This window comes from Pelophylax lessonae, assembly GCF_965119305.1.
Source record: "Pelophylax lessonae genome assembly, chromosome: 5".
Classification (NCBI taxonomy): domain Eukaryota; kingdom Metazoa; phylum Chordata; class Amphibia; order Anura; family Ranidae; genus Pelophylax; species Pelophylax lessonae.
Genome location: NC_138772.1, coordinates 414,233,764 through 414,250,350, shown reverse-complemented (window position 1 = coordinate 414,250,350; position 16,587 = coordinate 414,233,764). Strand labels below are relative to the sequence as shown.

The 16,587-nt window shown below is 41.8% G+C and overlaps 1 protein-coding gene across 2 annotated transcripts in view; it reads left to right on the top strand.

The window, feature by feature from the left end:
- Positions 1–10,200: 10,200 nt before the first annotated feature.
- The window catches only part of NOL4 (nucleolar protein 4), a 429,523-nt gene continuing 423,136 nt past the window's right edge, over positions 10,201–16,587 (top strand). For both annotated transcript variants that reach the window (XM_082258685.1, XM_082258684.1), the window contains exon 1: positions 10,201–10,722. In XM_082258685.1, the coding sequence (XP_082114811.1) occupies positions 10,468–10,722 (255 nt within the window). In that variant the 5' untranslated portion in view covers positions 10,201–10,467. The remainder of the gene's footprint in view (positions 10,723–16,587) is intronic.

Below are 16,587 nucleotides of genomic sequence, written 5' to 3'. Positions count from 1 at the left end.
TGTACAGGGCATAAGATATATCCCCTTTTATACAGTTGTCACCAGAACAGATCTACCATTACTGTAGATGTATACCCTATTCCTGTGACAACTCAAAAACTTTGGATTTCCCATCACTTTCTCTACTGGGGATAATAGGCAGTAAGACCAATAGTGAGGGTGAATCCCCCAGGGAGGACCCATGCAGCAACAAAAAAAAATAAAATCCTTACACATCTTATCCAAAACTGATATTTTAGCCCAGAATGGCTTTCTTTATGTATTGTTACAACACATAAAAACATATTTTTATAAAATATTCTAAGTCAATTACTGACTTAAATATAAAATGTATAGGGTCCATTCACAAAGCTAACACACCAGGATAAGTATGTATGCAGGCTTTTTTTTCTCTCAGGGAATAGGTGAAAGTACTCTCTCTCTCTCCAAGTCACCCCTTGTCTCCGCTCCTTACCCACCTTCGAGCACCATCTATTGGTTCAACCCCCCACCCACCTCCCAGTACCACCCCTTTTAGAAAATACAGCACCAAGTTCTGCACTATGTCATTTGTATGGAATTTATTAATGATAAAAAGAAACAGTAAATAAATCCCCTGGAGCCAGTGACAATAGATCCCCCCCCAGCAAAAATAATACCCTTCCAGCCACATTGGCCTTCCCCCCAGCAACAATAGATGTCCCCAGCAACAATAGATCCCTCACCAGCAACAATAGATGTCCCCAGCAACAATAGCCCCCCCCCCCGCAACAATAAATCCCCTAGTGACAATAGATCCCCCAGCAGCCAGCAACGATAGGTCCTCCAACACACCCCACCACCCCTTGCCATTGCATACATTACTACGTTGCTGAATGTGCTGGAACTGCATTCTCCTGCGTTCCTGCTGCAAAAAAAAAAGGCAGTTGTATCTATGTCTCATTGGATTTATGGGCTAGTGCTCTGATAAGCAGATTTGATACACTTGAAAGCCTTTTCCATAAATTTATCTATTGATTTTTTTTTTTTAGAGGTAGGTTGCCAGACCTTTTATAAACCTTTCCTAGTAGCTCGGCTTAGGACTGGCATGCTGAATGTGATAACACATATGTAAAGCCAATTTGTACACATTTGAAGCTCTGCGATGTATGCTTCATAAACAAACCCCTGTGAAAAAATAAAAGTGAATCAGTAAATTGCAGCACACAAAAAAAGGGCAGGGGGATGCTTTGGTCCTCCTCCTGGGTACAAGGCTCCTGACAGGGGTAAGGCACTCCAATCCACCTACCTGAAGCCAGGCAGATTCAGTTCCTGAGGAACCACTTGAAGCCAGTCTAACAAGCACTTGGTAGGTACATTCCCAAAGAGAGTCTTCCAGTTAGGAAGAGGGAAAATGACCCATTTTGACCTCAGATCCTCCCTCCAGAGATCAGGGCATGCCCCAGAAAACCTGCATCCTCCATCATCTATGGAGTGCAAAAACAAAAAGTGCAGTGCTCATCCAATAAATAAATAGAAAGTACCAAGTGCTGACTCTTTACCAGAGCAAGCAGATCCGTCCATCCAACCCCCCCCCCCCCCCTTTTGTTTTTTTAATGGCTTCCTCTCTCTTCTGTTCTGACCGTCACACTGGTTTGTTCCAACCACTAAGTACCAAATATCCTCCGCTTGGTTACTGCGCATTGTATGTTGCATTTGTGTTTTGTTCTTCTAACACTAGTACATTTTTGAACATACAATGTATATGATATTCTGCTGTATATGCCAAAAAACCCAATAGACAGATTTTACCAGAAAAAGTACTGAGAACTAAGACAAGGCAGGCCTAGTGACTGGTATAAAATTGCTCCAGGCTAGCCAAAAGGCCAGCCTAGGAAGTGTGTGCAAGAAAAGCATTGGGTGCCTGACCTTGTGCCAGCACCACACAGTGGGGTCCCAAACAAATAGTGTTTCTCTGGAACCCCTTGAATGCCAACCCCAAAAAGCACCTGCACCGGACAAGGGCAGCCCCATCCTTACCACACCAGGGCCAGCCAATTTAGAAAGGAGACAATTAAAGCTGAACTAAACCCTCTTAATTAAAATTAACTATTTTTAATCCTTATGCCGGTAGCTTTAGTAAATAGATAGGAAGGTATATATTTACCTGTTTTAAACTTATTTTTTTTTTTTTACTTCAGTTGCTTCCTGGTTTCTAGCTTAGGCCAAAATATTGTCATTCATCTCAGGAGTCCTCATATGCGCTTTTTCTTTCATCCGGAGGAGAGGAGGCTTTTCTCAGCTAAGCACAACCCCCTGCCTGCATGCCTGAGCTAAAGGCAGATGATTTCCAGGAAGCAAATGCTACATGAATCATCTGCACTTACTCAAGATTCTAGCAAATAGAAATGCAAGGAGGTGTTTTTTTAAATTGATTTCTCAGAAAAATAAAGCATGGAGGTATGGAAGTATAGGTGATTTTGCTTTAAATATTAACAATGAATTAAACATAATGAGCTAGGGGTGACTGTTCTATGCTGAAATTTGTTTTGTAAAATCTTTTTTTGGAAAAGATCATAATACTGAGAGAGTGATATGTACAAGCTTGCTGTGAAACTTGATTTATATGCCCTGCATCTGGTATCCATTTATACTATTAATATGCAGTTTATACGTATTGTGGTATTTTATCTCTTCTTTTCTTCTCTCTTTTCTTATTTTTTTTCTCTAGTGGTTTTTATGAAGCCCTATGAATAAGTCACATATGATGAAATGCGTCGGAGTCATTTGTTCCTGCCTGTAATCACTCCATATGCTGAAAGCTGGTTACCTGCAGTTGCTTGTAAGTGTTTTTAACCATTTTAAATAAATTGTGTGAAGCAGTTTTTCACTATGTGTGTGCACTCTGGCTTGTTTTTACATATCGGTGTCTTGCCATTATTGTCCAGGAGTACACAGACACAGCCTGATTGAATATTCCTCACAACTGGATTTCATTCTCCCATGAGGATCATATGGCCTGTTTTACCCACTTACTATAAGGTACCTTGGTCCATACTTTCTGTTGAACGCATTTACCTTTATTGGTGGTGTTGGGTTTTATTTCACTGACGACTATCGGAAATTAAAACACTCTGGCTTCTCGTTTGGTTTTCCAGCCTCTTTCACATGATCCACAATAATATGTACTCACTGATCGATCCATTTTTATTTTCACATTATTATGGACTCACGGATTGATCCACTCACATTTTCACATTTATATGCATAATTTACTGTATGTATAATAATTTAGCGCTGCACTATTTTATTTAATTATATGCACAATTTTGCATGTCAATTGTAGTGCTGGCAGCTTGTGTTCTATTGTACAAATAGCGCAGTGTCTCCCCATATTTTTCATATGTAAAAGCTTGCTGTGAACCTTGATAGCTACCTGATTTACATGCCCTGCATCTGGTATCAATTTATACTATTAATATATAATTATACTATTAATATGCAGTTTATACTTATTGTGGTACTTTATCTCTTCTTTTCTTCTCTCTTTTCTTGTTTTTTTTCTCTAGTGGTTTTTATTATCTTCAATTTTGCTGACGCGATATTGTGATGACGTGTCAGTGGGGTCCTCTTGATCTTGACATAGATAACTAGGGTTTGTTGACCTGCCTATACAGATGCCAAAACTAATATCCTATGAGCTATTCTCCTAGTGTGTGTGTGTGTGTGTGTGTGTGTGTATACAGGTGCATCTCAAAAAATGTGGATATCATCAAAAAATTAATTTATTTCAGTTATCCAATTCAAAATGTGAAACTCATATATTTTATATAGATGCGTTACACACAGAGTGATATATTTCAAGCATTTATTTGTTTTATTTTGATGATTATGGCTTACAGCTAGTGAAAACCCATATTTCAGTATCTCAGAAATTTAGAATATTACATAAGACCTCACAAAAAAGGATTTTAATACAGAAATGTTGTCCATGTCCATGTACAGTTTAGTATGCACTCAATACTTGATTGGGGCTCCTTTTGAGTTAATTACTGCATCAATGCTGCATGGCATGAAGGCGATCAGCCTGTGGCACTGCTGGGGTGTTGTGGAAACCCAGGTTGCTTTGATAGTGGTCTTCAGGTCATCTGCATTGTTGGGTCTGGTGTCACTCTCTCAAACTCACCTGACCTAAATCTGATAGAGAATATGTGGGGTATTGCCAAGAGGGAGATGAGAGACACCAGGGCACTGCTAGACTGGCCCCCACAGACTCCTCTTCCATACACTTCAGCAGTTTAAGATCCTCCAACACCTAGAGATGGGTAGCAAAAATGAGGGGAACACCATATCAGGAGGGATTGGGAGGAATAGTGTCCCACTATTGATTTCATTCTGAGGAATAGTGCCCCATCATTGGTTTCATTGGGAGGAGTATTAGCCCATCTTTGGTATCAGTGAAAGGAATAGTGCCCCATCATTGGTATCAGCAGAAGGAATATTGTCCCGTCAATGGTATTAGTGGAAGGAATATTGCCCCATCATTGGTATCAGTAGAAGGAATATTGCCCCAAATGGTATTAGTGGAAGGAATAGTGCCCCATCATTGGCATTAGTGGAAGGAATAATGCCCCATCACTGGTATCAGTGAAAGGAATAGCGTTCCATCATTGGTATCAGTGGAAGAAATAGTGCCCCAACATTGATTTCATTGAGATAAATAGTGTCCCATGATTGACTTCATTGGAAGGAATAGAGACAAGAAGGGTACCCCCAATTGTTTGGGACTGTAAGCGCCGGTTCACATTGCAGCGACGCTACTTTGCGCTGCTACCTCGGAGCGGCCGCCATGGACTTCATAACATTGAAGTCTATGGCGGTCGCCTCCGGGTCGCCCCAAAGAAGCTCCGGACCCTTTTTCTAGGTCGGAGCGACTTGTGTCGCTCCTATTAGAACGGGTCCGCAGCTTCCCTATGGGAGGCGACCTGTGAGGCGACCAGGTCGCCTCACAGGTCGCCCTAGTATGAACCGGCACTAAATGCCACTAAACACTGAAACAAGTATACAATGAAGTATTTAAAAATATCAAATTTTATTTGTACACAAAAAGAACAAAATACTAAATATACAGTAAATGCATATTTCAAACACTAAATGACTGGATATACATCAGAATTAAAATTGCATGCAAAAACAGACCATTTTCGGCACAGAAGACTCCTAGGTACAGCTGGTGGAGAGAACCGGACAGGACTCTGGGTACCCAGCTGTACCTAGGAGACTTCTGTGCTGAAAATTGTCTGTTTTTGCATGCAATTTTAATTCTGATGTATATCCAGTCATTTATTGTTTGGAATATGCATTTATTGTATATTTAGTATTTTGTTCTTTTTGTGTACAAATAAAATTTGATATTTCTAAATACTTCATTGTATACATTTTTCAGTGTTTAGTGGCATTTACAGTCCCAAACAATTGGGGGTACCCTTCTTGTCTCTGCTTATCGGGATGATGGCCACTAACACTGGGTACTAGGTGATAGGATTCAATATCCTCATTGGAAGGAATAGTGCCCCATCATTGGTTTCATTGGGAGGAATAGTACCCCATCATTGATTTATTTGAGATTAATAGGGCCCCATTTTTGGTATCAGTGGAAGGAATAGTGCCCCATCATTGGTACCAGTAGAAAGAATAGTGCCCCATCATTGATTTGAGATCAAGTGTGTCCCATTATTGGTTTAATTGGGAGGATTAGTGCCCCATCATTGGGAGGAATAGCAGTCTATCACTGGTTTCTTTGGAAGGAAAAGTTCCCATCATTGGTTTCATCTGGAGGAATAGTAGTCCATCATTGGTATCAGTGGAAGGAATAGTGCCCCATCATTGGTATCAGTGGAAGGACTATTGCCCCGTCATTGGTATCAGTGGAAGAAATAGTGCCCCATCATTGGTATTAGTGGAAGGAATAGTGCCCCATTGCTGGTATCAGTGGAAGGAATAGTGTTCCATCATTGGTATCAGTGGAGGGAATATTGCCCCGTCATTGGTATCAGTGGAAGGAATATTGCCCCATCATTGGTATCAGTGAAAGGAATAGTGTTCCATCATTGGTATGGTATCAGGGGAAGAAATAGTGCCCCATCATTGATTTAATTGAGATTAATAGTGCCCCATCATTGGTATCAGTGGGAGGAATAATGCCCCAACATTGGTATCAGTGGAAGGGATAGTGTCCCATCATTGATTTAATTGAGATTAAGTGTGTTCCATCATTGGTCTCATTGGAAGGGGTAGTGCCCCATCATTGGGAGTAATAGTAGACCATCATTGGTTTCGTTAGGAGGAATAGTGTCCCATCATTGGTTTCATTGGGAGGAATAGTAGCCCATCATTGGTATCAGTGGAAGGAATAGTGCCCCATCTTTGCTATCAGTGAAAGGAATACTGCCCCGTCATTGGTATCAGTGGAAGGAATACTGCCCCGTCATTGGTATCAGTGGAAGAAATAGTGCCCCATTATTGGTATTAGTGGAAGGAATAGTGCCCCATCATTGGTATCAGTGGAAGGAATAGTGTCCCATCGTTGGTATCAGTGAAAGGAATAGTGCCCCATCATTGGTATCAGTGGAAGGAATATTGCTCCGTCATTGGTATCAGTGAAAGGAATAGTGCCCCATCATTGATATTAGTGGAAGGAATAGTGCCCCATCAATGGTATCAGTGAAAGGAATAGTGTTCCATCATTGGTATCAGTGGAAGGAATAGTGCCCCATCATTGGTATCAGTGGAAGGAATAATGCCCCATCATTGGTATCAGTGGAAGGAATAATTCCCCATCATTGGTCTCATTGGGAGGAATAGTGCCCCATCATTGGGAGGAATTGTAGCCCATCATTGGTTTTGTTAGGAGGAATAGCGCCCCGTCATTGGTTTCATTGGGAGGAATAGTAGCCCATCATTGGTATTAGTGGAAGGAATAGTGCCCCATCATTGGTATCAGTAGAAGTAATAGTGCCCCGTCATTGATTTAATTAAGATGAATAGTGTCCCACCATTGATTTCATTGGAAGGAATAGTGCCCCATCATTGGTTTCATTGGGGGGGAATAGTACCCCATCATTAATTTCATTGGGAGGAATAGTAGCCCATCAGTGGTTTCATTGGGAGGAATAGTGCCCCATCATTGGTATCAGTGGAAGGAATAGTGCCCCATCATTGGTATCAGTGGAAAGAATAGTGTTCCATCATTGGTATCAGTGGAAGGAATAGTGCCCCATCATTGGTATCAGTAAAAAGAATAGTGTTTCATCCTTGGTATCAGTGGAAGGAATAGTGCCCCATCATTGATTTAATTGAGAATAATAGTGCCCATCACTTGTATCAGTGGAAGGAGTAATGCCCCATCATTGATTTAATTTAGATTAATAGTGCCCCATCATTGTTATCAGTGGAAGGAATAATGCCCCATCATTGGTATCAGTGGAAGGAATAATTCCCCATCATTGGTCTCATTGGGAGGAATAGTGCCCCATTATTGGTATTAGTGGAAGGAATAGTACCCCATCATTGGTATCAGTGGAAGGAATAGTGTCCCATCGTTGGTATCAGTGAAAGGAATAGTGTTCTATCATTGGTATCAGTGAAAGGAATAGTGCCCCATCATTGATATCAGTGAAAGGAATAGTGCCCCATCATTGGTATCAGTGAAAGGAATAGTGTTCCATCATTGGTATCGGTGGAAGGAATAGTGCCCCATCATTGATTTAATTTAGATTAATAGTGCCCCATCATTGGTATCAGTGGAAGGAATAATGCCCCATCATTGGTATCAGTGGAAGGAATAATGCCCCATCATTGGTATCAGTGGAAGGAATAATTCCTCATCATTGGTCTCATTGGGAGGAATAGTGCCCCATCATTGGGAGGAATTGTAGCCCATCATTGGTTTCTTTAGGAGGAATAGCGCCCCGTCATTGGTTTCATTGGGAGGAATAGTAGCCCATCATTGGTATCAGTGGAAGGAATAGTGCCCCATCATTGGTATCAGTAGAAGGAATAGTGCCCCGTCATTGATTTAATTAAGATGAATAGTGTCCCACCATTGATTTCATTGGAAGGAATAGTGCCCCATCATTGGTTTCATTGGGGGGGAATAGTACCCCATCATTAATTTCATTGGGAGGAATAGTAGCCCATCAGTGGTTTCATTGGGAGGAATAGTGCCCCATCATTGGTTTCATTGGGAGGAATAGTAGCCCATGATTGGTATCAGTGGAAGGAATAGTGCCCCATCATTGGTATCAGTGGAAAGAATAGTGTTCCATCATTGGTATCAGTGGAAGGAATATTGCCCCGTCATTGGTATCAGTGGAAGGAATATTGCCCCATCATTGGTATTAGTGGAAGGAATAGTGCCCCATCATTGGTATCAGTAAAAAGAATAGTGTTTCATCCTTGGTATCAGTGGAAGGAATAGTGCCCCATCATTGATTTAATTGAGAATAATAGTGCCCATCATTTGTATCAGTGGAAGGAGTAATGCCCCATCATTGGTATCAGTGAAGGAAATAGTGCCCCATCATTGATTTATTTGAGATTAAGTGTGTCCCATCAATGGTTTCATTGGGAGGAATTGTGCCCCATCATTGGTTTCATTGGGAGTAATAGTAGCTCATGATTTGTATCAGTGGAAGGAATAGTGTCCCATCATTGCTATCAGTGGAAAGAATAGTGCCCCATCATTGCTATCAGTGGAAGGAATTTTACCCCATTATTAGCAGTAGAAGGAATAGTGTTCCATCATTTATATTAGTGGAAGGAATAGTGCCCCATCATTGATTTAAATAAGAATAATAGTGCCCCATCATTGGTACCAGTTCAAGGAATAGTGCCCCATCATTGGTATCAGTGTAAGGAATAGTAGCCAATAATTGATTTAATTGAAATGAGTGGTGCTCTACTATTGGTTTCAGTGGGAGGAATTATGCCCCATCATTGGTTTCACTAGAAGGAATAGTAGCCCCATCATTGGTTTCATTAAGAGGAATAGTGTCCCATCATTGGTTTCATTAAGAGGAATAGTGTCCCATCATTGGTTTCATTAAGAGGAATAGTGTCCCATCATTGGTTTTATTGGAAGGAAGAGTACCCGTACCTTCATTGGTTTCATTAGGAGGAATATTACCCCATCATTGGTTTCATTGAGATTTATAGTGTCCCATCATTGGTTTTATTGGGAGGAATAGTGTCCCATCATTTGTTTTATTGGGAGGAAGAGTACCCCTTTATTGGTTTCATTAGGAGGAATAGTGCCCCATCATTGGTTTCATTAAGATTCATACTGTCCCATCATTGTTTCATTAAGAGGAATAGTAGCCCATCATTGGTTTCATTGGGATTAAAAATGCCCCATCATTGGTTTCATTAGGAGGAATAGTGTCCCATCATTGGTTTAATTGGGAGAAATAGTAGCCCATCATTGGTATCAGTGAGAGGGCTAGTGCCCCATCTGTCTGTAGCTGCCATTCTGGGAAATAATGCCCCAGGGGCCAGATAAAAGCAAGCAAAGTGCCAGATCCGGCCCCTGGGCCGCGGTCTGGAGACCACTGCCCTAGACATAAATGGGTAGTGAAGCTTTACACTGCAGATGCAGCCCCACTACAAGGGAGGACTTTTGTTTCCCCCAGGACTGGGCTTTGAAGAGCCTTGTGTTGGTGCTGAGGCTTGGTGAAGTGGAGCCTCCTGTATTGAAATTCATTGTATGGGACATGGCCGGGGAATGATGTATAATAGGGAGTAATAGCAGCGCTCACCCCTCTGGGTGTACCGCTCCTTGTGTCCAGCAGGTGGCAGGCGTCCCCCTGCAAAGCGGCGAGCAGCCATTTAAAGAAGAGCAGAAGTGTGAGCTGTCAGTCCCGGGCCGGCTCCAGCCGCCGCTACAGCGCTCAGTAGACACGGGGGGACCGAGCCATAGAGACGTCTGTACTGATACTAGGACGAGGCTTGTGGCTGGAGTCTGATCGCTATAACCGGACCCGGGAGGGGAGAGTAGCGGTACCTGGATTGGGCTGTACGGTGTAGCGGTGTGCCCCATTGATCAGAGGAGGAGGGGGGGCCTCATCATCCCACCATCCGAGCCGGGAACAATAGTGCCGCCACCGGAGGAGGAGAGGAGCCGTCATCTATCTCCCAGCAGGCACTGCCCCCGTCCAGCACCGGCGATGCCCGGGACAAGTAGAATAGCAAGTTTCCTCCCCCCCATAGGAGCGGGGAGCCCGGCTATGATCCTACACCCAGCCCTGTAGCCGCCTCTTCAGCCCCCGGGACAGCTCAGTCCGCCCAGCCGGAGCCCAGGCACGTAGAAGGACAACAAAACCATCGGAGACTCCCCCCCCCCCCCCCAAACCCTGAGATCCCCCCCAACCCCCTCCTCCCTCCCTCCCCGGGACCCCTCGCCCGACCGACCGCCCGCCCGCCCTGCATGAGCTGAACAGGTGCACCGGGACCATGGACAGCGACCGGGACATGTACCGACACTTCCAGGACTGGTGTCTCAGGACTTATGGGGACTCCGGCAAGACCAAGACGGTGACCCGCAAGAAATACGAGCGGATCGTCCAGCTGCTGAACGGCGCCGAGTCCAGCTCTACCGACAACGCCAAATTCAAATTCTGGGTCAAATCCAAAGGCTTCCAGCTGGGCCAGGCGGGGGACCTCCTCCCTGGGGACAAGCAGGTGCTCTATGTCCCGGTGAAGAGCTCGGTGAGTGCTTTGTAGTGCACCCTTCCTTTGTTCACCCCCCTTCTATGCCCTCTACCATCTCTGCCCATTGTCATCCACAGGGCCATGGCACCGCCACAAATCACACTATGACATGATGACCCAATGTGGGGGAAGGGGGGGCTCAGCATATACTGGGGATGGGGCTCTGTCTGCTCTCATCATGGTGCTGATCGCTGGGAGGGAGTCAGCCGGCCTGCCGAGCAGAACACAGGACAAAGATCTGCTCAGCCAACAACCTCACAGGAGCCACAAGTAGGAGGAGAGGAGGACCCCTTCCATTCCACTACTACAACTGCCATGGCAACATGGACACACATACACTTACCTCCCTTCTCTCTCACATGTTTCCACAGGCAATGCCTCTATCCTGTCTATTGGCAACATGTAAGTAAGAGCAAAGAAACATACTACCCACTACTACTACATATTTATCAATATATCTCACATCACAAACACACACAGGATACAAGGAGGAGCCAGGGAAACATACTACTGACTACATATGTATCAATATATCTCACACAGGATACAAGGAGGAGCAAGGGATACATACTACTGACTACATATGTATCAATATATCTCACACAGGATACAAGGAGGAGCAAGGGAAACATACTACTGACTACATATGTATCAATATATCTCACACAGGATACAAGGAGGAGCAAGAGAAACATACTACTGACTACATATGTATCAATATATCCACAGGATACAAGGAGGAGCAAGAGGAACATAATACTGACTACATATGTATCAATATATCTCACACAGGATACAAGGAGGAGCAAGGGAAACATACTACTGATTACATATGTATCAATATATCTCACAAAGGATCAGGGCTGTCTTTAACACAGGGCAAAAGGGGCAGCTGCCCCGGGTTTATTCATTGTTATGGGGCCCAAAGCAGCTGCCCCTTGAGCCCCCAAATAGTTGATAAGTGGATTCAAGAGGGCCCAAGAAAATTTTTCCCCAGGGTCCAATCAATATTAAAGACGGTCCTGCACAGCATACAAGGAGGAGCAAGAGAAACATACTACTGATTACATATTTATCAATATATCTCACCCAGGATACAAGGGGGAGCAAGGGAAACATACTACTGACTACATATGTATCAATATATCCACAGGATACAAGGAAGAGCAAGAGAAACATACTACTAACCACATACTGTATGTATTAATATATCTCACACAGGATACAAGGAGGCGCAAGGGAAACATGCTACTGAATATTTATGTATACTGTACAGCACACATCACAAACACACAGGATACAAGTAAGGAAACAGATACAGCAGCGATACAATGTATTCTATATACTGTATATATCAAACACACATGTATACAATATGCATATTCTGCTGTAATATGCCATATATTATAACATTTGTAGAAACATTGTTACATCATTCTGCTCTAACTTCATGAGAGAAGTGTATGTGATACCAAACATGTGACTCATAATGAATGGCCCAAAGAGCTTACAATCTACTTTATGTCATTTTCCATATACCATCATTTTGCATGGGGCAATGGGTGTATCTTATCTATTGGCAACATTTAAGTAAGAGCAAGTCAAACAGATACTACATCGTGCATAAAGGTATATATATATATATATACATATTTTTAAGTATGTTAGGGAGGTACTCACATAGAAGAATATATAATCTGCTATAGTCTGATTTAAATGGTAACTGTTGAGTATTAAAAAAAAAAAAAACCTAGATGCATCATTCTGCTCTAACTTCTTGAGAGATGTGTATGTCATACCAAAAATTGAACTCATAATGAATGACCCCAAGAGCTTACAATCTACTTGACGTCTTTTTCCATATACCATCATTTTGAATGGGTGTGTGTATATATATATATATATATATATATATATATATATATATATATATATATATATACTTTTTTTTTTAATGTATGTGGGTGAGGTACGCACTTAGAAGAATCTTCAATCTGCTATAATTTGACTTATATGTTAATTCTGAGTATTAAAAAAAAAAAATGCATCATTCTGCTTCTTTAGAGATGTGTATGCCATACCAAAATGTGACTCATAATGAAAGGCCCCAAAAGCTTACAATCTACTGTATGTTGTTCACCATAGCTCATCATTTTGCATGGGACAATGGTTGTATCTTTTTTCTGTTGGCAACATTTAAGTAAGAGTTACATTTTGCATAATATACGTATATATTATTATTTATTTATTAGTGACACACAAATAGAAGAATCAACAATCTGCTACAATTTGACTTGTATGTTAACTGTGAATATTAAAAAAAAACATTGATGCATCACTCTGCTCTAACTTCTGGAGAGAAGTGTATGTGAGACCAAACATGTGACTCATAATAAATGATCCCAGGAGCTTACAATCTATGCTTCACCAAATGTGTGTTCCAATGGGTGTGTGGCAACATGCACACTTATATAGAAGAGCAAACAATCTGCTGTAATTTGCCATATATTTTGATCGTGATTGCTGAAAAAAAATTAAATAACTCTATGAGAGAAGTGTATATGATACCAAATAGGTGAATGACCCCCCCCCCCCCAAGAGCTTACAATCTACGTGCTTCACCCTATGTTATCATTATGTGTGTGGAGAATACTAGTGGGTTCTCTTACATTTAGCCAGGTGTATGTCCTGTATGATGAGGTGAGATGTGTCTATATGATACCAAGGTGAATGACCCCCCCCCCAAGAGCTTACAATCTACATGTTTCACCCTATGTTATCATTATGTGTGTGGAAAATACTAGTGGGTTCTCTTACATTTAGCCAGGTGTATGTCCTGTATGATGAGGTGAGATGTGTCATTCTGCTTTAGGCTGATCATTTTGCGCATAGGCTGTGATTATAATTCTATGTAGTGATATAAGGATCTGGAGTCTATGTTGTGCTTTGATGGTCCTGAAAGTGTAATGTAATCAAAGATGGTATAGTAGGAGCAGCACGGAGGTATCCCATGCCGTGACTTCCGTAGAACGCATCCTATTGGCTATTCAGGTTCCTATGCGTGGGTATAGACATCATTCAGTTGAATGCAGATAAGAATATTAACTCCACGTGTGAAGATAGACTCTGCGAGGAATTCAGTGTTCTGTCTTCATGTCATGGGTGACGTTGCGACAAGTGAAGTGTATTTCTTATGGCTTTAGCCCCACCGGTCTCCAGGTTTAAAGAAGGAACTGTTTAGCTGTCATCCATTCCTTGGTGACAAGGACCAGTACAGGGCTGTGACATCATCACAGCATGACATGGCAGTTCCCTGTCACTGATGCTGGTGGCTGTGCTCTCCCTTTGTTTATTTTGGCAGGCAGAGAAGTCCCTAGAGATAGTTGTAGTAAATGGTGAATTCATATTACGTTTAGCCTAAAATAACGTTATTCCTTCAATGCCTGAACAATGTAAAGAAAACCTCTCACCCTACAACGATGCAGCTATCACATGTACTCATACATAGGACAACACTGTTTAGTGACACATTAGTTGACAACATTTTTAAATAATTTCCAGGGGAGATTTTCTGCAAAAGCAGACTTACTAAGCAAATGATGACTTGGAGGACAGTCATTGGTGCTCTCCCATTTATTATTTTTTTTAAATACACCTTTTAATTTTAATTAATATTTTTCATTTTAATATTAGTTAAAAAAATGATACTGATTTGATATTTTATAATATTTCATGATAATAATAATGGTAAAAAAACATATAGTATAACAATAATAATAATAATATGTATGTAGTATTATAGCTATACTATACGGCTACAATGACCTCAAGTATGTAGTATTATGTAATATTTATTAATACAGGTGGACCCCATTTACAAACATCTGACTTACAAACGGCTACTACTTACAAACAGAGAGAGACAACAGGAAGTGAGAGGAAATCTACCTCTAGGAAGGGAAATTTCCTCCTGTAAGAGTTATCGTGGAAAAAGGATTCTCCACTGAAGCTTTATCACCAATCCTTGTTTCCACAATAACCCAAAATTTTCTAATTCCAATTGTCATAGGGACAGAAAGTGAGGTGAAATCTTCTGAACAGGGGTATAGATAGCAAAACAAATGTGTTAACCCTTCCCTATGCTATCCAAAGAACTTAAAAATATTTTTTTTGGCTGGAGCTACACTTAAAAAATTCTGTCTTACAAACAAATTCAACTTAAGAACAAACCTACAGACCCTATCTTGTTTGTAACCCGGGGACTACCCGGGGACCTCATCATCATTATTATAATAATAAAATATGTATGTCATTTTATATAAAATGTAATAATAATATTATGTATGTAATATTTGATAATATTTAATGATAATATTAAGCGCCGGTTCACATTACCGCGACGCTACTTGCAGGGGCGACCTCCGAGATCGCGGTGCGAGCAGCGCGCCGCGACCTCGGAGCGGCCGCCACGGACTTCATAACATTGAAGTCTATGGCGGTCGCCTCCTGGTCGCCCCAAAGAAGCTCCGGACCCTTTTTCTAGGTCGGAGCGATTTGTGTCGCTCCTATTAGAACAGGTCCGCAGCTTCCCTATGGGAGGCGACCTGCGGCGACCTGTGAGGCGACCAGGTCGTCTCACAGGTCGCCCCAGTGTGAACCGGCACTAATAAGTATGTAATATCATATATTGTTTGCTAATACTTTTTTAGTAATATTTTAAAATCCAGGATAATAGATAATAAATCGATTGTAAAAACTGAATGTCATTTTAGAAACAGAACATATCTATTTGAAGAATGTTACAAACCAAGGACATTTCCAGGGACAGAAAAGAGACAGATCTTCCAAATCTGGGACTATCTCTGGGAATCAAGGCCATTTCAGCAGCTATGTCTTAGCTCTGGTCAGACTGTGAATGTCTTTGGCCTGTGTTTCAGGACAGGCTATATTTTCATTATGTTGATGCCTCCTCCAGATCTGTAGAGAGTCTGAGTCATAATCCACCCCTTTTACTATGGTGTAAACCTTCTTGCAGTTTCCTGGGTGCCCGGCACCCTCTGACAACACTGTATGACCTTTTGTGGTAGGGTTTCTCTTTCTCTCTGTCACTTCCATGTGGAAAGGTATGAGATTATTGGATTGTATCTCTGTTCCACCTCCTATTTATTCCGCCACATTGCAATCAGCACACCTTCCAGATACCTAATAAGAAGGACATGCCATGTGTGATTTACCCTTTCATTTTTACCATAATTGGATTCTAGAATAAAAAAGACAGCCTAAAGCTGATCTCCAGCTTTTGCTGCATTGTTTACCTTCAATCCAGAGATTTCTTCTGCTGTGCTTTTTTCTGCCACTAGATGTCCTCAGTCTGATAGCCAGCATCATTCAACCTACTTTCTCTGAGCCCAAGTTGTCCTGGACCCTTCCCAGCCTGTGACTGGACAGTGAAAGGGAGAAGCAGCACAGCAATTGGCTCATCTCTGTCACTCTGCACTCTCCTTCTATCAGAATGCTACTTGTCAGCACTGATTGGCTCCTTGTGTTGCTTCTTCTTTTCACATTTCAGCCCTGCTGTACAAGGACTGTAAAAGAGTGCTACCAGGTTAATTTCAGGTGCATTGCTTGTGTTAAAATATAGTTACGGTATTTATTGATGTATAAAAGCCAGTTCACACTTATGTGATGACAGACATTGCATGTGATTCGAGGCGCACTGCTCTGCAACTCACATGTGATGTCTGTGCGATGCAAATTCAGCCATACAGATTGTATGGATGAATTCGCATTACATTCGGACCAAACTCACACTGGACACTTTTTTTGGTCCGCACCAGAATCTGATCGCACCTATGCGATCCG